Source organism: Canis lupus, chromosome 35, assembly GCF_048164855.1.
Source record: "Canis lupus baileyi chromosome 35, mCanLup2.hap1, whole genome shotgun sequence".
Lineage (NCBI taxonomy): Eukaryota > Metazoa > Chordata > Mammalia > Carnivora > Canidae > Canis > Canis lupus.
The window spans coordinates 5406618-5426706 of NC_132872.1; the positions used below are offsets into that span (position 1 = coordinate 5406618).

The following is a 20089-nucleotide window of genomic DNA, read 5'->3' on the forward strand; positions in this document are numbered from 1 at the left end:
ATGTTGTTACTCGAGGCTTCCCTGCCCCAAGCAGGTGGCAGGGAGTTGGATTGAGGGGACCTCCTCCTTAAGGTCTCTGAGTGAGGAGACCTGGCTGGCCTCTGAGTCCACGTGGACGTAGTGAAGGGAGCCCTTACCGTGCTGGCTGGCACTGACCCTTTCCCAGCTTCTGGTCCACTCCCCACTCTGACTGCTGCCCGCCACGGCGGGGAGTGGCGCAGCCGTGTCATGTCTGTGTGCTCCTCCCACAGGCCACAGAGTGGGCCTCCAACGAGGACACGCGCCGCTCCTGCCAAAGCAAAGGGAAGACTGAGGTAGGTGGCTCCAGTGGTGCAAGGGCCTGGCTTAGAGCTGGCAGGAGGCCTGTGGTTGTGGGGACGGGGGGCACCGTGTGGGCTGAGGCCACCTGCGTGACAGGCCCAGCCTGGAGGAGCGGGGCGCTCTGGATGCAGGTAAGGCCTCTGCGCTGAGCATCTGAGCCACGGTGCGGCCAGCTGGCCTGGGGCGGGGGTGTATGAGAGCAGGGGAGGTCCACAGATGCAACCCAAACTTCAGAGCAGGGCACATCTGGGGCAGAGGGCAGCGTTTTCAAATGTTTGCAGTACAGTGGTGCGAAGGAAAGCCCCCCACACCCGGTGCCCCACACCTGGTGCCCCACACCTGGTGCACTTGTTCCTCTATTACTTCTCTGTCACTGTTGCTTTAGGAGGAGTGTCAGAACTACGTGCGGGTCCTGATTGTCACTGGCCGGAAAGTGTTCCTGTGTGGGACCAATGCCTTTTCCCCCGTGTGCTCCAGCAGACAGGTGGGGCCCCCTCAGGGTAAGGCCGCCCAAGGAGGGCACGAGATTCCCTCCTCCAGGCTCCACACAGCCTTGGAGCGGGGCTGCCAGATGTAGCAGAAACGACTCAAAGAGAATGTCTGGTTACATTTCAGATAAACAACAAATTATATTTTAGCATCTCTCCCGCAAGATTTGGGACATACACTAAATAATTATTCCTCATTCATCAGCATTCGAATTTACCTGGGCCTGCTGTGTTTTAGCATCAAGGTCACCTTGGAGGGTCCTGACTGGGAGGGGGGCAGGGAACAGAGGGAGATGGAGCTCCTGGTACAACCTCCTCCCTCCGGGGTGGCAGCTCCCTCAGAGGGACTCTGGGGGCTGGGGGTGGGGAGGTGAGGAGGAGGTTGGAGACCGGGAGAGGCCTAGAGAGACCAGGGACCCAGGCGGAAGCAAACTCTGGGGTTGGGGGTGGGAAAGGACAGCCCCTGGGTCTCAGGGAAAAGTGCCCCTGTCTCCCCATCGTCCCCAGGTGGGGAACCTCAGCCGGACCATAGAGAAGATCAATGGTGTGGCCCGCTGCCCCTACGACCCACGCCACAACTCCACAGCTGTCATCTCCTCTCAGGGGGAGCTCTATGCGGCCACCGTCATTGACTTCTCAGGTCGGGACCCCGCCATCTACCGCAGCCTGGGCAGCGGGCCACCACTTCGCACCGCCCAGTACAACTCCAAGTGGCTCAACGGTAAGGGGGTGCAGCCCGGGGGGCTGGGGGTTCTCCTGCCAGCCCACCCTGACCCCTGTCCATCCTCCTTCCCGCCCACCCTCTGAAAGCGATCACGCTGGCTTTGTCCAGAGGCCCCGAGTCGGGCAGATGTTTGCCCAAGGACCGTGGCATGTCGGAGGTGGACTCCGGATGAAATCACAGGTGTAACCAGAACAGGTGGAGAGGAGGCTATAGGGCAGAGGAGGAGTTGGGAATTAAGTAGGAGAAAGGGCTACGGAAAGAAGAGATTGGGAGAGGGTGGTAGGGGTTTCCTTTCCCTTGGAGTTGGAGCCGGCTGCGCGGCCTGAGCAAGCACTTGACCTCTCTCTGCCGTCATGTTCTCTTCCGGAATATGAAGATAGTCACGGTACTTCCGTCCTAGGTGGCTAAGAGGATCTTCCGGGCACTTGCCATAAGGCCTGGTAGGCCGTGAGCGCTCACTAGCGCTCATTAACTATGAAGTTAGAGCCTTCAGGCCACCAAACTGTCCAGGGGTGTCAGGATCCCCATGTGGGAAGACAGGTAGCCACGTCCTCCAGGCTCAGGCCCGACCCCCCGTTCCTCTTCTGCCCCCCGCCCCCAGAGCCAAACTTTGTGGCAGCCTATGATATCGGGCTCTTCGCCTACTTCTTCCTGCGGGAGAACGCGGTGGAGCACGACTGCGGGCGCACGGTGTACTCTCGCGTGGCCCGAGTGTGCAAGAACGACGTGGGAGGCCGCTTCCTGCTGGAGGACACGTGGACCACGTTCATGAAGGCCCGGCTCAACTGCTCCCGCCCGGGCGAGGTCCCCTTCTACTACAACGAGCTGCAGAGTGCCTTCCACCTGCCGGAGCAGGACCTCATCTACGGGGTCTTCACCACCAACGTGTGAGTCCCTGGCCTCCCCCCGCCCCTCCCCGCCTGGCGGGCTGCAGGGGTGCGCGGCTCCCTCTCCGGGCCTTTCTCCCCTTCTGTGGGATGGGGAGTGCGGGCCTTGCCCCCCACCCCCAGGGCAGCCGCTCTCCAGCCCGTCTTAGGGGGTAAGGTGCTCCCAACCACTCCCTACTTGCTGCGCCTTGCTGCCTGCGCAGTGGGGAGCACTTATTCCCTATTGCGGCCAAGGGCAAGCCCAGGCCAAAGTGGGGAGCACTTATTCCCGATTGCTGCGAAGGGCAAGCCCAGGCCAAATCTGAAGAAATAAATGGAGCCAGCTTATGGCTCCGTGGAGGAGGAAATTGCTGGCGGTGAAAGGAAAACAGCCTGCCCTGGACAAGGGGACGGCAGCCCCCAGGTGCGGGAGCAGCTACCTTCTGGTGCCTTCCAACAACAGGACTCCCTGAACCTGCTAAAGCCAAGCGGGAGAGTCTCCTGGCAGTCCTGACGGCGCGGGGAACGCAGGCTGGGAAACAGGGCCCCGTGCCCCCGGGTGTGAGGAAGGGTAGCCTTCCTGGGGATCGTCCTGGGGATCGGGATTGCCAGGCCCTCCTCCCACCACCTCCTGTGCAAGCCTGGCCCAGCCAGGTGATGCTCACGCACAGAATGCCGAGTGGGCAGCGGAGACTGAGGAACACGTCTGTTGTACAGGATGCCACATGGGGTTCTCTGTAAGGACCTCAGAAGCATATGGGCCTGGAGCGCTGTGGGCTCACCTGAGCCCCAGGTAGCAGGGCTTGGAGGAGGGCCAGGCTGGCTATAGAAAGCATCGTCTGAGGGAATGGACAGGGATGGGAGTAAAACTGGTAAACAGGAGCGGAGAGGCCATCCGAGGCAGGGGACACCACGCATCACAGCCCACGCAGGCCATGAGCTGACAGCCAGGACTCAGTGGCCGGCCCGGCAGTCAGCACCAGAAAGTGGGCAGCCGGGAGCAAGGGGCAGGGGCTGCTGGAGAGGCATCGGGGGGAAATGATGACATTGCTTTGGATGGTCAATAGTTTATGTATCGTGTGCCTTCCCCATGCCAGGTGCTTGCCGTGATGGGGTAGGGAGGGAAGCAGGGGTGCCAGTGAGCAAAAGTAGACCTGGCTCTGCCCTTCTAGAAATGGTGGTTATCAAACACCTGAGTTTAACTGTGATAAATGCTACAGAGGGAAAGGATAGTGTGCAGGGAAGCCTTTACCAGTATGGAGGGGTGGTGATCAGGGAAGGCTTCCTGTAGGAAGTGGCATCTACAGGATGAGTGGGAATTAACTAGGAGAGAGGAGCATTCCAGCCCAAGAGAATAACACACACAGAGCTTTGGAGTAGGAAGACAGAAATGTTTGAGGAGACCAGTGTGGCAGGAGCCTGGAGGGTAAGGAAGAGGAGAAACAGGAAGAATTTTGTCCTTCCAGACTGTTTAAGGGTTTTGATCTTTATTCTAAGAGAAAGGGGGAATTATTGAAGGGCTTGGAGCCAGCCAGAGACCAGCTGGGATGCGCAATTTGAAATGTTCCCCGTGGCTGCTGTGTGGAGAATGGATTCAGGAGACTGGACGGGCTGCGGGAAGGGCAGCCACGAGATCAGCACAGCATCCAGCCGGAGATGATGGGGCGAGGCCAGGCAGAAAGGGCAGGGAGGGTGATGGACACATTTGGGAGAGGGACTAAATGCCGAGAACAAAACCGGAGACGCTGGGCGGAGTGGTCTGTTCCCATCAGACTCATAAAACACCTGATCCTGGGACTGAAAGGGTCTTAAGAGGTCATCGGGTGTTGTGGGCTGCAGCATGAATCAGTGGTTGGATAACCAGCTTGAAACAACATAAAATAAAATGAAGAAAGCAGAATAGAATGGAATAAAAATAGCCGAGTACAATGCATTTAGCAAGGGTATTGTTTCATGAGATTTCTTCATAGAGGTGTGTGCTCAGTGTGGGAGTTCTCCGGAGCTGTAACGTGGAGTGTATTTCTTACAGTGGGCTATGGGCTAAACGTTGGGAAAACACTCACTTTATGTGACCGTCCCCCTGGAGAAGGGAAAGGGACGAGGCAGTAGCACAGAGTGACCCCCCAGGGCTTCTCATCACTGGCCTTTCCCAGCGTTTCCGGAGTGTGAGGACCGCACCTCCTCCTTCTGAGACACCGCATGGTGTGCGAACCCCGGGGCTCTCGCTACCTCCTCGGTGGGCCTTGGAGCTGGGCCCAGCCATGTCCTGCCGGCTGGTGGGATCGCAGGGCACCCGGGCCCGCAGGGGGGGCCGCATCCCACCACCTCTTGCCTTTCAGAAACAGCATCGCCGCTTCTGCTGTCTGCGCCTTCAACCTCAGTGCCATCTCCCAGGCTTTCAATGGCCCATTTCGCTACCAGGAGAACCCCAGGGCCGCCTGGCTCCCCATCGCTAACCCCATCCCCAACTTCCAGGTACAGCTCCTCCTTCCCATTCCCTCTCTTCACAGACCAGCTTTTCTTAGAGGACCAGCCCCCAGCTGATTCCCAGCTGCTTGGCACACCCAAGCGGGCCGCACCCATAGGTGGAGACTCCCATAGTTCCCTAAGACGGTGGAGTGAGAAGGGACTGGGGGGACACAGCGACGGAGCATGCTCCGAGCCATCTCTAAATGGGACTTCGCACCTCCAGGGAGACGCAATGTAGGGAGCTGAGAGCGCTCACAGCTGTTTGGCCAGAATTGTGAGATTTTAGCTGGAGTTTGCTTTCAGTCTACCCAGCCTGGGTGCTGATTCCTGGAGGGTCAGAGTGCCAGGAGTGGTCAGGGCCCAGCCATGGGTAATCTGAGCATCCCTCGTGCTGTGATGGAGAAGAGGAAAGGGCCATGGGGCAAAGGAAGCTAAGGATGGTTAACTTTCGAATCCACCCAACTTCCTGCCCGCAGGGCAGTACAGAGTTTAGGAAGATCTCAGGCTTTGCGGGGAGATAATCCTGACCCAGATCTAGCCCTCCCTCTGTGTGACCTTGACCTGGGTCAAGTCACCCAACCTCCCAGAGTCTTTTTACCCATGTCGGGTACTAGAGATAATACTCTCAACCTCTAAGAGAAGCGCAAGGCTTAAATATGCACCCGACACAGCGCCTGGAATGTAGTAAGTGCTCAATAAATGGTAGTTGCCCTCCAGCTTTGGTTTAGGAGGCGTAAGAACTTTGAGCTGGTAGGGACGCAGGAGAGGGAAGGCAGGTTGTGGCCCGGCATGGGGGAGGAGCACCTACGGGGACAGTGTGAAATCCCTGGACACTTGTTAAACACACTCAGATGATTCATTTGTAGATAACCCAGCCCCTTTTCCATCTTCACATCCCTGGCAGGGACCTCCTCCCCATCTCCCAGCCTCATGGTCCCTTAGTTCTCAAGGAAGAGGCATCTCTCCCTGGAGGGGGTTGCAGGGAACCCAAAGAGGGGGTGTTGGGGGTGAGGAGCCGGGATTGGAGAATCAGAACCTGCCGGTGGCCCCCCAGGTTATGAGGCAGGAGAGGGATAGGAGGCTGGCAGCCCGGGGGCTGGGCACGTGTGACACCCCCCTCACCCCCCACCCCGCCAGTGCGGCACCCTGCCAGAGGTGGGCCCCAACGAGAACCTGACAGAGCGCAGCCTGCAGGACGCACAGCGCCTGTTCCTGATGAGCGAGGCCGTGCAGCCGGTGACCCCTGAGCCCTGTGTCACCCAGGACAGCGTGCGCTTCTCACACCTCGTGGTGGACCTTGTGCAGGCCAAGGACACGCTCTACCACGTGCTCTACATCGGCACAGGTGAGCCCTGGCCGCCCAGCCGGGCTCGGGAGGTGGGGGGTGGATGTGGAGGGGGGATGCGGGCTGGGCCTTCGAGGCCACTTTCCTCCGCCCCTGCAGAGTCGGGCACCATCCTGAAGGCCCTGTCCACGACGAGCCGCAGCCTCCGCGGCTGCTACCTGGAGGAGCTGCACGTCCTGCCCCCCGGGCGCCGCGAGCCCCTGCGCAGCCTGCGCATCCTGCACAGCGCCCGCGCGCTCTTCGTGGGGCTGAGCGACGGCGTGCTGCGGGTGCCGCTGGAGAGGTGCGCGGCCTACCGCAGCCAGGGGTGAGCCGGGGCGGGGAGCCGGGGCGGGGGCGGGGGGGGAGGTCCCCAAGGTAGAGCCCCTTGGAGGTGGCTCTCAGAGGCAGAGCTTGGGAGCCACCTGGCGTGACATCCTGCATCCTGGCCCAGTCTCCAGTTTGCCTTTGGACCAGTCACTTTGAACTTCGGGTTCCTCCTCATAAACTATCTGCAGGGTTTTCATAAAGGTTAATTGGGATAGTCTGCATGAACCATTCCTCATTGCCTGGGGGAGTGTGGGCTTTAACAGATGAGGGGGGCTGCTGTTAACCCTTTTCTCAACCTCAAAGCTAGGGCCTGTCAGCCTTCTCTACCTTTCTTGATTTTTTTTAAGATTTTATTTATTTATTCATGAGAGACACACAGAGGGAGAGAGGCAGAGACCCAGGCAGAGGGAGAAGCAGGCTCCATGCAGGGAGCCCGATGTGGACTCAACCCCAGGCCTCCAGGAACAGGCCCTGGGCTGAAGGCGGCGCTAAACGGCTGAGCCACCCGGGCTGCCCATTTTCGGTCCCTTTAATTCAGAGAAAGGTCTTCATCTTTGAAACCACAGCACTTCCTACCCAGATGTGCAGGGAGATAGGAGACATGCTGTGAATCAGCACCAGATTTTTGCTTTCCTTCCTTCCTGACTTAGAAGAGGCAGAGAGGCCTGGTGTGTGTGTTTGGGGGGGTGGGGGTGGGTGGAGGTGAGGCACCATGTGGAGCTGTTGGTTGTATTTGCTTCGCAACTGCTTCTGAGACCTTAGCTTCAAGTGGCTTCATGAATTTGGCAATACTGGCACTGGCATTTCAGGGGGAAAACAAAAGCCAAATGGAAACGTATCTCAGAATCCTACCATGTGAAGCTCCCCCGAGCTGTGCCCCCTCATTTTTGAGATAATCAAAAGCTGCCTTAGTTGGCATCGCCACAGCCACGTGGGCTTCTGTGGCCTTTGCAACACAGAAGCCTCCTGGCTGTGCCCATCTGTCCTCGAGATTTGTGAAACAAATGGTACCCCTGCTGCTGAGGGTCGCTCTCCAGCCCCTGTGGCGTGTGCTGGGAGCTGCGCAGAGGTCCCGAGGGCAGGGGAGGAGGCTGGATGCTCTGGGTGCGGCAGCCAGGGAGGAAGAAAGGGAGAGCAGTGGCCAGACACTCAGGCTCCCCTCAGCCCCATCATGGGGTTCCACCCGCAAAACACCAAACAGTTAGTAAGGCCTACCATGCTCAGAGCACTTTGTAGGACTGTTGATGTGAGAGAAAGGAGACAAGATGAAACGGGCCTAGCACACTCACATTTCCCTCAGCGCTGTGGATGTCTGGCTGGAGAGACCAACCGTGGCCTGTGGTGGACGTGTGAGGGGGGTATAGCAGGCAGGCAGGGCTCCCATGACAGAATTGGACACACTTGGGCTTCTCCCTCCGCTCCATCATCTACTAGCTATATGGTCCTTTACCTTTGAAGATCTCTCCTCGGGGGAAAATAAGAGGAAATTGTGATGGAAAAAAATGATGGTTAATTTCGGCAGTTATTGTAAGGATTGGGAATCATACTCATGAAGCGCCTGCCCTGCAAGTCCTAGGCGGTCGCTAGGGTGGAGAGAAGAGGGGAATAGCTTCTGCATGTAGAGGCCTTGCAGCCTCCTGGGCTCCCTGGAGTCTCTGCACCTGTGACATTGAGTATCGGCAGCACCACTTGGCATGAATCACAGGCTGTCCGCTGACGGCCTTTCCCCCATATCTTGTATTCTTCTTTAACTCTTGTGTTGGTGTGAAACTTTTCACTGTGTCTTGTTCTTTAGGAGGTTATAAATCCTTGAAGGCAAACCCACTTGAGCAAAACCAAGTACTTTCTATGCTTCAGCAGGGGGTCACACCCAGCCCAAGGCACAGAGTGGCCTTGCACACATGACTGATCCTTGAGCTGATTGATTGTTTGGCCTGAGAGGACACTGGTGCAGGAGAAGAGTGGAGAGTGGGACCGAAGCCAGCTGGGCATGCCAAGGGAGGGTTTGATCTGAATCTGTGGCTGTGGGCCCCGAAGTGATCTTTGAGCAGAGGAGTGGAGTGACAGGCAGCTGAATAGGTGTTTGACAAAGGTCAATCAGACAGTGGTGAGCAGCGTTGTCGAGGGGCAGACGGCTGGCCCAGGTGAGCTAGTGTGGCTCCAGGCCAGATAGGAAGTCTGCAGTGGCCCCAGAGGAGGAAGATGCCGGGGCATTTCCCCGCTCACACGATGCTGCAGAGAAGGGACAGGGAGGTTGCCTAGCGTGGCCAGGTGGGACAGCAAGGTAGAAAGAGGTCAGTTTGGAGTCTGATACTTTCGTCTATTTGGATTCCTGAATTGCTATGCAACAGATTCAGACCCTGCTATAAGGCTCCAGGTGGATCTGAAAATGGAAGGTCTCATCATTGCAAAGTTAATACAATGACCAGAGTGAGGCCGTGTAGCACCCATCTGTGGTCTCCAGAGTCTAGAAGCCAACTGTCACACCGTATCAGAATCTGTGCTGTTGTGGGCTGGGTTGTCACAGGGTTTTACTGTGTCCTAGGAGACATTTCATGCATTTCCCCCCATTCCTTCCAAAGCTGGCAGGAGGACGAGGGTGGACTAGCAGAGACCTTTTCAGCGCCTCCCGCCGCCCCACCCGACCCTGCCCAGAATCCAGGGGGCTGTCTCCAGCCCCCTCCTTTTGCTTAGGCAAATCTCAGCCCCGTGGGGGCATAACCAAGACTCTGGCCTGGCCAGAGAGAGAGACCAGGGCTCACGAGAGGTGGGGCAGAGGGAATGAGCTGCTGACTGGCTCTACAAAGCCAGTGTTTTATGCATGAACCTCCCCCTTCCTCCTCCTGGCATGGGGGTGTCTACACCAGCTCCCTCAGGAGGGTGGCTCCGAGAATCTCCACCCAACCTCCGTCCCTGAAAAGAAATCTGGGTCTTCCTCCGCTGCCACCTTAAGGAATGGCCCCTTGCGCCCACGCCCCACCTTGGACAGCTCCCCTTGCGCGACTCTCCTCCGACGCTGGAATCCTCCCGCTTTCACCTTCACCATCCATCTCTGTCCTGCCTCCCAGCCCAAGGAAGGACCTGTTCCCTTTTGTAATGGCTGCTTGAGACACTGCAATAAAAAAGACATGGTGATATATTATTGGCCTAATGGCTGCTCTTATGAAAGGAACCCTCAGCAGCTCCCCATTCTTACAGTCAGACACACTTTAATGCTCTCCTTGGAGCTTTCATTTTCTTAAGAACATTCCCTACTCCGTAAGCTTTGGAGCGGTCTTTGGCCCAAAACAGCGAATGTGGACGAGAAGAGAGCTCAAGCATTGGCTCCAGGGGAGTCGTGCAAGCCCCTTCGGGCAGCCAGGGCCAGAGGAGGGCAGGGCAGGGGGAGAATCTAGTCTCTTTCTCATCTGGAAGAACTGGGAGCAAGCTGAGAGGATGAAGGAGACGGAGTGGGGGTGCCGGGGCCAGCATCCACCCTGTGTTTTTCTTTTCTTCCTTCCTTTCTTCTTCTGTCATGGGTTGGGAAGACAAGGGACTTCATCTCTTGGCTTGAGAACCCTGACTGTGGCCGTAGAACAGCAATGCTCAATCATGCTCTTCTTTAGGATCACCTACAGAGTGTTCAAAAGATTCTAGTAACTGGGCCTATTTTGGTCCAAAAGACCCAGATAAAGGGGTTTTTTGTTGTTGTTGTTTGTGTGTTTGCTGAAGCTTCTCAAAACATCACGAGGAGATTCTAATTTGTAGCCAAAACTGGGAACCATTTTTCTGGAACTGGTTAGACCCTAGATGAAAGGAGTAGCATGAGACAAATTACATTCCCCCAGAATCTTCTGCTCGTATCTTGTATAAAACTGTTTCACATTTTCTGCTCTTAACCGTTTTCTCTACTGGCAGGCTTGTTTTTGATGAATAGAATTTTATTTACTATTATCATTAATCGCTAGTCATGGCTCTCTTTCATTTAATTCATGTTGCTTATAAAGTGCCGTATCAGCCGCTTCGGGAGTTTGCTACTCAGGAGTGGGCTTCGTTGACTTGTGATTGGCTGCATTTGCTAGCAGCAAATTTGGTCCAAATGTCAGCCGGAGAGCAGAATCTCAAAAGCACATGTTGCTGGGACTACTTTGCATATGTACTGTATCTAGTCCCCTGGTGTCTAGTTTGATGCATTCTGCTGGTGAAGCACCCCCACATCAAACCATTGATCCCAAATGAAAAAAATATGAACACACTAACATTGTACAGCTTACACAAACTGCCCTTGAGTGGATAAAATGCAAACAGATACTTGAGTAACAGATGAGCATTCTGGATTTCCGGGTGGGCCAGTGGGTGCTTACTGGGGTCCAGCAGGGCCCTCACCCATTGAAGCCCCAGCCATCACGTCCCCTACATGAGGTCATGGGCTGCCTGAGCAAGGGGCAGCATTGTCTGCTTCAGCCTCCTCTGGCAACACGGGGAAGCCCCACCCTCTTCTTTGTAAGCTCTCTCATATCACCCCATTTGTCTTGGGAACCTGACATGGTCCATTGAACTCACTGAAAATAAAGAACTCACCTGACAGGAGACTCTCCCTGAGGCTTTGAGAGGAAAGATTCTATCCTGGAAACACCAAAAGGAGCAAACTCTTGACTCTCCCGTGTATTCCTTTAACCCTTGGCATCCTTGGCCCCTTTGGCCAATCGAAAATCCCTCTGCAGAGTCACGTCATGGTGTGGATTCCCTCCCCCTCCTTGCAGTCCAGCACCTTCTTTCCCTGAAGCCTTTTCCTCATCCTAACCTCTGATCTCTTACACATTCCCAGTGCTCTCTCTAGACCCTCTCTTGCAGGCCCACTGCTGTGGAGCATCCAGGCTTGGTAAGAGGGGTGGAAGTTGGGAAAAGGAGGCAGAAGGGATACAGGGTATCCCCTGGGGTTGGCAGTGGGGTCCCCTGGGCAGAGGGAACTTCCTTCAGGCTCCAGCATCTGATACTCTGCTTAGCAATGAACAGCAAATCCTGATTCCATAATTTCCATACTCTTTTTCTGCTCCTTGAAGTCTTATTAGTAGAGATATAACTGTTTTTAAAAGTATGTATGTATGTATGTATGTATTTATTTATTTATTTATTTTTAATGATCTCCAAACCAATGTGTGGGGCTCAAACTCGTGACCCTGAGATCAAGCATCACACACTCTTCTGACTCCACCAGCCAGGCACCCCCAGAATTAATTTGTTGTTGTTGTTGTTGTTGTTGTTGTTGTTGTTGTTGTTAAAAACTGTAAAGGATATAATGAATGAGTCTGAAGGAAAAAGGGAAGAAAGGAGCCCTACAATATGAGAAGTGGAGGTATTTGGGGCATTCATTGGTATATGAACCATACCTTTTCTGGGTCATTACAGATAGACCAGTCCTGAGGGCCCGGGAAGGGGGACCTGGGACACATGACCCCTCTCTTGGCAGGCTGAGCTCATCCTCATGATGCTAACCCACTAGACTCTGGTTCCTGCCACTTAGCAGCATAAGCATGTGGATGCCCCAGGGGACCCTACACTATGCTAGGTGTCCCCTGCCCCTGTGCCTGTGTTTTGAGGCATGGGCCTATGTTCACTCAGTGGGTGAAGTCCGACGCAGCCTCCAGCTGGGAGGCAGGAGTGTGGTGGAAGTATCGTGGTCAGGAAGTCTTTGTTCAAGCCCCAGCTCTGCCATCTGTAATTTGTGTGATCTGCAGGAAACTCCTCTTCCTTCTCTGTAATTGTTTCTTCCTTCCTACAACAAAAAGGTTGTATTGTGGATCCCAGTTACTCAACTTGGCTCCCATTAGAATCATGTAGGAGCTTTTAAAACCTCCCCATCCCCAGAGAGTTTTATATGGGAGGGGGCAGGTATCAGTACTTTTTAAAAGCTTCTTAAGGGACGCCTGAGTGGCTCAGCGGTTAAAGCATCTGCCTTTGGCTTGGGACGTGATCCCCGGGTCCTGGGTTCAAGTCCTGCATCGGGCTCCCTGCATGGAGCCTGCTTCTCCCTCTCCCTCTGGTTCTGTCTCTGCCTCTCTAATCTCTTTGTGTCTCTTATGAATAAATACATAAAATCTTTAAAAATAATAATAATAATAAAAATAAAAGCTTCTTTAGTGATTCTAACGTGCAGCTCGGGTTGAGAACCACTAGGCCAGACCATCTCTAAGAAGGTTCCCATCACAAATGTTTTATGGCTCTATTATCACGGTCTCTGACCGAGAGGCACTACTTCTTTGGATTTCTGTTCACTACATCTTCTGTGGCCCTAGATGAGGACTATGGGGCACTCAGGCTTGGGGAAGACAAGGTTAAGTGTGTGGGCTCTGGAAGACAAGGGTTTGAGTCCTCGTTCAGCTCTCCGGGTTTCCTCCATATAACACAGGAATAACATCAGTATCTTCTGCAGTGGATTGTTGCATTAAGTTAATTCATGCTTGTAAAGTGTTTAAAATGATTACTGGAACACGCTAAGTGTTCAATGAGCTTAGTTCTTACTGTGGAGGGCAACGGGTTGGATAAGGACGCCGAGAGGGGAGTGGCTAGGTGTGTTCATGGGATACGAGGGAGGCTGGAAGACCAGCAGCCTGGAGTCTCAGGACCTCTGTCCGGCAGGGCGTGCCTAGGGGCCCGGGACCCATACTGCGGCTGGGACGGGAAGCAGCAACGTTGCAGCACACTGGAGGACAGCTCCAACATGAGCCTCTGGACCCAGAACATAACAGCGTGTCCTGTGAGAACCGTTTCATGCCCCCCACCTGGGACCTCTCCACCCGCCCTCCACCCCCTGCGATTGAGTTGAGGCTGTGACTCTCCATCAATATCCCCCATGTCCCCTGGGACCTGGTGCCTTCCCCATCCCTTGCCTTGTGTGACCCGTTTGATGTGTATCTGCAGGTGCGAAATGTGACTCGGGATGGGGGCTTTGGCCAGTGGTCACCATGGCAACCATGTGAACACTTAGATGGGGATAATTCCGGCTCTTGCCTTTGTCGGGCCCGAGCCTGTGACTCCCCCCGACCCCGCTGTGGGGGCCGAGACTGCCTGGGGCCAGCCATCCACATCGCCAACTGTTCCAGGTACGTGAGGACACAGGACTTGGATGGTGGCTGCCTTGGACTGGAGCGAGGGTGGAATAGAGGAAATGGGGCATCCCAGGCAGGTGCTCCTGCAGAGGGACAGACGCCACTTCGGGGCTGTGCAGGGGACTGGAGAGGTGGCTAAAACATGAGCCCCGGGTGGGGAGGGTTGGAAATTTCCATGCTAGTGGGAGAGAAGTCTCCGCCTTGCGGGGGCTCTTGACACAAAGAGGGAAGCTGGGCAGGCGCAGGAGTCACAGACCCCAGGCTCAGTAGGCCTCGCTATTCCAAACACGAAGGACAGTAGGAGATGGTGGCAAAGGAGGCAGGCCTGGTGCCCGACCCCATGGCCATCCTCTAGAAGGTGCGACCTTGGACTCTCTTAAAATCACTCCATTCTATGTGTGTGTATTGGTTGAACTGTCACAGCAACCTCGCGGGGTAGGAACACAATCATTATCCTTACTTTGAAGATCAAGAGTATTAGGAGGCACAGAAATCTTTGGGAACGCGCCCAGGCTCACGTAGCCAGGAGAAGCGGTGGAGCCAAAACTTGGACATGGAGTCAAAGCAGGCTCAGCAGTGAATGGTGCCTGAGGCTGGAGCGAAGCAGGGGTGCTGGAGAACAGGGGGGAGCATGGGTCTGAGTGCAAGGGCCCCCCCACCCAGAAGGCTGAACCGCAGGTTGCGGATTGCAAAGGCAACTGGAGCCTTTTCTAGAGAAGGCGTCCTTCTGCCCCGGGAGTAGCTCCACGCCGTCCTACCTGCAGGCCCTCGGCCCGGGCACAGCCTGACCCACGGGGAGAGGTTCTCAACAGCGTTTGAGGAAGGAACATGGAAAAAGGAATAACTAGGTCCGCGGGAGGCGGCCTGCTTAGGAGCCTGCGTCGCTGGCGGCAACAATACAGAAGCCACCGGCGCGATAGGGACGTGCGCTAGGGCTCACGTGTCCCTGTCTCCTGTGACCCCCCAGGAACGGGGCGTGGACCCCGTGGTCCCCGTGGGCCCCGTGCAGCACGTCCTGCGGGATCGGATTCCAGGTCCGCCAGCGAAGCTGCAGCAACCCCGCTCCCCGCCACGGAGGCCGCATCTGCGTGGGCAAGAGCCGCGAGGAGCGGTGAGCGCGCCCCGGTCCGGGTCTCGGTCTCCGTCTCCGGGGGGCGCTGGCGCTGGCGCTGCGGGCGGGTCCCGGGCTCGCCGGCCCTCCCCCTGCACCCCGCCGTCTCTCCTTAGGGAACGGTGCCCGCTCCCGAGAGCCATGACTGCCCCCCCTTCCCTCAGGTTCTGCAACGAGAACGCGCCCTGCCCGGTGCCCATCTTCTGGGCGTCCTGGGGCTCCTGGAGCAAGTGCAGCAGCAACTGTGGGGGCGGCGTGCAGTCGCGGCGGCGGGCCTGCGAGAACGGAGACTCCTGCCCCGGCTGCGGCGTGGTGAGGCCCCGGGGAGGGGCGCGGGGGGGCGGCCCTGCACCCCGGGGTGGGGGGACCTGCATGGGGGGGAGTCTGCACCCCAGGGGGGCCGGCGAAGGGGGCGGCCCTGCACCCCGGGGTGGTAGGGAGGGCCAGCAGTGGGGGGCGGTCCTGCATCCCGCGGAGGGCTGGCCCGGAGGCGTGGGGGGGCCTGCATCCCAGGGAGGGGGGCGGCCCTGCACCCCGGAGAGGGCTGGCGGGGGGGGGGGGGCGGTTCTGCATCCCGGTGGTGGGTGGAGGGTCGGCTGGGGGGCCAGCCCTGCACCCCCGGGGGGCGGCCCTGCACCCCAGGTGGGGAGGGCTGGCGGGGTGGCGGTCCTGCACCCCGAGGTGGGGAGGGCTGGCGGGGGGTGTGTGGCCCTGCACCCCAGGTGGGGAGGGCTGGCGGGGGGGCGGGGGGCGGCCCTGTACCCCGAGGTGGGGAGGGCTGGGGGGTGGGTCAGCCCTGCACCCCAGGTGGGGAGGGCTGGCGGGGGGTGCGGCCCTGCACCCCGAGGTGGGCTGGCAAGGGGGCGGCCCTGCACCCCGAGGTGGGGAGGGCTGGTGGGGGGGGCGGCCCTGCACCCCAAGGTGGGCTGGCAAGAAGGTGGCCCTGCACCCCGGGGAGGGGGAGGACTGGCGGGGGGCGGCGGCCCTGCACCCCAAGGTGGGGAGGGCTGGCGGGGGAGGGCGGCCCTGCACCCCGGGGCGGGGAGGGCTGGTGGGGGGGTGGCCCTGCACCCCGAGGTGGGCTGGCAAGGGGGCGGCCCTGCACCCCGGGGAGGGGGAGGACTGGCGGGGGGGCCGGCCCTGCACCCCGGGGTGGGCCTGCGGGGGGTGGGCCCGCGCCTGCAGGTCGGCCGCCCAGCGCCCGCTCCCCTCCCGAAGGAGTTCAAGACGTGCAACCCCGAGGGCTGCCCCGAAGTGCGGCGCAACACCCCGTGGACGCCGTGGCTGCCGGTGAACGTGACGCAGGGCGGGGCGCGGCAGGAGCAGCGGTTCCGCTTCACGTGCCGCGCGCCGCTGGCCGACCCGCACGGGCTGCAGCTGGGCCGCCGGAGGACCGAGACGCGGAGCTGCCCCGCCGACGGCTCGGGAGCCTGCGACACCGACGGTACCGCCCCCCTTACCCCGGCCTGGGGCGCGGGGCGGCGGTGGCGGGGTGCCCGGGGCGGGAGCGGGGTGCCCGGGGCAGGTGGCGGGGTGCCCGGGGCGGGAGCGGGGTGCTCGGGGCAGGAGCGAGGTCCCCGGGGTGGTGGCGGGATGCCCAGGGTGGGAGCGGGGTCCCCGGGACCGGAGCGGGGTGCCCGGGGCAGTGGCGGGGTCCCCGGGGCGGTGGCGGGGTCCCGGGGCGTGGCGGGGTGTCCGGGGCGTGGCGGGGTCCCCGGGGCGTGGCGGGGTGTCCGGGGCGTGGCGGGGTCCCCGGGGCGTGGCGGGGTCCCCGGGGCGTGGCGGGGTCCCGGGGCGTGGCGGGAGCCCGCGCTGACGCGTCCCCCCGCAGCCCTGGTGGAGGACCTCCTGCGCGGCGGCAGCACCTCCCCGCGCTCGCTGAGCGGCGGCTGGGCGGCGTGGGGCGCGTGGTCGTCCTGCTCCCGGGCCTGCGAGCTGGGCTTCCGCGTCCGCAAGCGCACGTGCACGAACCCCGAGCCCCGCAGCGGAGGCCTCCCGTGCAGCGGCGACGCGGCCGAGTACCAGGACTGCAACCCCCAGGCCTGTCCAGGTGACCCGCGCTCGCGGAACCCCGCTGGGTGGGGCAGGGGCCACACCTCATGCCTCCTCTGCTTTGCGACTCGTACAGGGGGCCCTAGAGCAGGTTTGCGCCCCGACCCAGGGCACGGCGGCGTCTCCCCCCGCAGGGCCGCTCCGCGTCCTCCGGGCCACTTTTATCCTCCCCTAATGCATTGGCCAGACAAGAAGCTTGATTGGAATGGAGCTGGGCTTTGCTGTCTCCTCTGCAGCCTGCCTAACCCCCAGCACCCCCAGAGGCGGAGGGGCAGCCCTGAGGGTGGGTCTTGGGGTGGTGCCGCCGATGGGGCCAGGCCGGCCCAGGGCAGAGTGGCCCAGCTCACGCTGGGGTGGAAGACTGCCTTGGGCCCTGCACCTGCAACCCCGTCACACACCCGGTCCCCTTGCAGTGCGGGGTGCCTGGTCCTGCTGGACCCCATGGTCCCCCTGCTCAGCCTCCTGTGGGGGAGGCCACTACCAACGCACCCGATCCTGCACCAGCCCCGCGCCCTCCCCAGGCGAGGACATCTGTCTGGGTCTGCACACAGAGGAGGCCCTGTGTGCCACACAGGCTTGCCCGGGTAGGGACAACATCTGGCTGGGGCTGGGGAGCACCTTGGATCTCTCTGATCCCCGTCAGGGGGTCCCAGGGTGGCTAAGCTCATGGCAGCCCACGCCCCACAGAAGGCTGGTCGCCGTGGTCCGAGTGGAGCGCGTGCACTGAGGAGGGAGCCCAGAGCCGCAGCAGGCACTGTGAAGACCTGGTCCCGGGGCCCAGCACCTGTGCTGGGAATAGCAGCCAGAGCCGCCCCTGTCCCTACAGCGAGATTCCTGGTGGGTCCTTCACACCCACCCTTACTACTCTGTGCCCCTAAACTTCCTTCCCCTTCAGAAGAGTCTCATTGGGTCTAGGATGGGAACACCGGGGGGCAGGGGGAAGGTGCACGTGCTTTGGGCTTTGGTCCCTTCTTCTCTAGTGAATCCACCAACCCCTCTTAGAGATAGGGTCTGAGCAGGGACAGAGTGGCATGCAGGCCCCCAGCCCCCGTCCCACAGGTCAGTGCTGACCAGGGATAGACCGAGCCCCCGAGGGACCCTTGTCGCCTCCCTGTCCCAATATCCTTTCTGCTTGTCTTCCCGCAGTGATCCTGCCTGCCTCTAGCATGGAGGAGGCCACCAGCTGTGGAGGTAAGGAACCTGCCCCACCTCGCGGCACTGTCTTTCTACCCCTCCTCCCCACCTAGGAGGCAGTCAGCAAGTCTGTATGCAAGAAGAGTCGCCCACCTCCACACCCTCTGGTGGCCTCCTCTGACCTAAGCCAGGTGTCCTGTGAGAGAGGCCCGGGTGGCAGGCTGCCCAGCCTTCCTGTTGTCCTTGGCTCTGGCCTCAAAGCCCTTTCTTTGTCACAGAGCTTCCCAGTGGGAGGCAGTCAGGAGTCTCTCCTCTTCGCCCTGGCCCTTTCCTTACCACTTGCTTCTGCCTCTCCCAGGCTTCAGTCTCATCCACCTGGTAGCCACAGGTGTCTCCTGCTTCCTGGGCTCTGGGCTGCTGACCTTGGCAGTGTACCTGTCCTGCCAGCACTGCCAGCGCCAGTCCCAGGAATCTACACTCGTCCATCCGGCCACCCCCAACCACCTGCACTACAAGGGCGGGGGCACCCCCAAGAACGAGAAGTACACACCCATGGAGTTCAAGGTGGGAGCCTTCACAGAGGAGCAGGGTGAAGGGTGCGGCGGTTCTGACCCCGAGCAGGGCATAGCTGGGCTGGGCACTTGGGAGGGCACAGTGGTGTCGTGAACTGTCAGCAGCCGGAATGTTTTTTCACCAACTGGTTCCTAATCCCCTTGCCCTGGCTGCCCCCTCTCCCCATCCTTCCCTACGTCTTCCCCTCCGGTCCTTCCTTCCTTCTCCCACAGACGCTGAACAAGAATAACCTGATCCCCGATGACAGAGCCAACTTCTACCCATTGCAGCAGACCAACGTGTACACAACCACCTACTATCCCAGCCCACTGAACAAGCACAGCTTCCGGCCCGAGGCCTCACCTGGACAACGGTGCTTCCCCAACAGCTGATAACACTGTCCCGGGGACTTGGGCTCCTTGCCTCCTTAAGGCCCAGAACAGGTGGAAATGGGACGGTGGAGCCAGCTCGGTTTTCTTGCTGCCTTGCCTGCGGGGGTCCTACCCGACTTCAAAGAGCTCTGGCTGGCGGTGACCATGGGGGAGAGGGCTGGCTTCAGGCTGGCACACGGCTGCAGTTCCAGCTCAGCCCAGGTCTCTCATGGCCTCCTTGTGACCCACGACCGTGCTGATCTCCCCTGCCGTGTCGTCTGTGGACCTACTGGGCACGCGAGGAACTGGAGAGCGGAGATGGCAGGACAGCAGGCTCTTAGGTGTGAGTTGGAAGTGATGCTCATGTGGCCATCATGGGCCGAGGCTGTCCCTCTCTGGCTGGCCCCAGGAAGGGCCTGGGCTACACCCCGATTGTCTCTGAGAGAGGAACAAGTCAAATGGCCCCAGAAGCTCCGGATTCTCCGCCCGGCGCTGGGCCACTGTGGTGCTGTCCCAGTGTGACCTGGGGACCAAGGCTGACCCAGGTTGTCTACCTTTGCCCAGCAGTCTGCACTTTGCCCAGGGACATCCCCCTGGTCAGAGGCAGTGAGGGCTGGGGACTGAAGATCGATCTTTGCTAAGAAGCCCTTTAATCTGGGCTGACACAGGCCTCAGCTTTGCCCTCAGAATGCAGGAAAGGCGGTCCAGGAGGAAGGGAGGCAGGAGTCCAGCCTCCGTGCCACTATGGAGATAGACTGTCTTCCAATTGCTGCTCGGTAGCTACTGGCCGAGACCTGCTTGGGAGTCTCTGCTGGCCCTTCATCTGTTCAGGAACACGTACACACACACACACACACACACACACACACACACACTCAACATGCTACAGCAACAAAAAGGATGTTGGGCTGTGGCATTAATAATTAAAGATGATATCCAGTCTCCAAATGTAATTCTGTCTTCGTGCGTATGTGTGTGGGCTCCTCCTGGCGTGGGCTAGCCACCCAGAGCAGTGCTCTGGGTAATAGGTGATCTTCTCGGGGTAGAGGAAATGATCCACATGGAATTTGACTTTCCCAGAGGGGATCTCTCCACTTGTGAGCATATGTACATACACACATGTTGCTCTAAATCCTTTCTGGAAAAGAGGTTAGGGACAAACAGATTTGTAAGTAGGGGCTCGAGGTACACCAAAGACAACACAGCCTGAGATTTTTTTGCCCGTTCCCTTAACAGCAATTCCAGGCAACAGCTCCAGA

The 20089-nt window shown here is 59.0% G+C and overlaps 1 protein-coding gene across 8 annotated transcripts in view; it reads left to right on the forward strand.

Annotated features, from left to right (window-relative positions):
• Positions 1-19783, forward strand: part of SEMA5B (semaphorin 5B) — a 117889-nt gene extending 98106 nt beyond the window's left edge. For 5 of the 8 annotated variants that reach the window (XM_072812574.1, XM_072812568.1, XM_072812569.1 and 2 more), the window contains 18 exons: positions 252-314; positions 707-805; positions 1317-1530; positions 2135-2420; positions 4739-4874; positions 6006-6213; positions 6313-6520; positions 13141-13258; positions 13423-13604; positions 14578-14721; positions 14886-15033; positions 15940-16165; positions 16553-16771; positions 17187-17357; positions 17461-17610; positions 17920-17964; positions 18266-18471; positions 18693-19783. In XM_072812574.1, the coding sequence (XP_072668675.1) occupies positions 252-314; positions 707-805; positions 1317-1530; positions 2135-2420; positions 4739-4874; positions 6006-6213; positions 6313-6520; positions 13141-13258; positions 13423-13604; positions 14578-14721; positions 14886-15033; positions 15940-16165; positions 16553-16771; positions 17187-17357; positions 17461-17610; positions 17920-17964; positions 18266-18471; positions 18693-18851 (2982 nt within the window). In that variant the 3' untranslated portion in view covers positions 18852-19783. The remainder of the gene's footprint in view (positions 1-251; positions 315-706; positions 806-1316; positions 1531-2134; positions 2421-4738; positions 4875-6005; positions 6214-6312; positions 6521-13140; positions 13259-13422; positions 13605-14577; positions 14722-14885; positions 15034-15939; positions 16166-16552; positions 16772-17186; positions 17358-17460; positions 17611-17919; positions 17965-18265; positions 18472-18692) is intronic. The other 3 variants (XM_072812571.1, XM_072812573.1, XM_072812572.1) reach the window with 3 other exon arrangements.
• Positions 19784-20089: the final 306 nt, after the last annotated feature.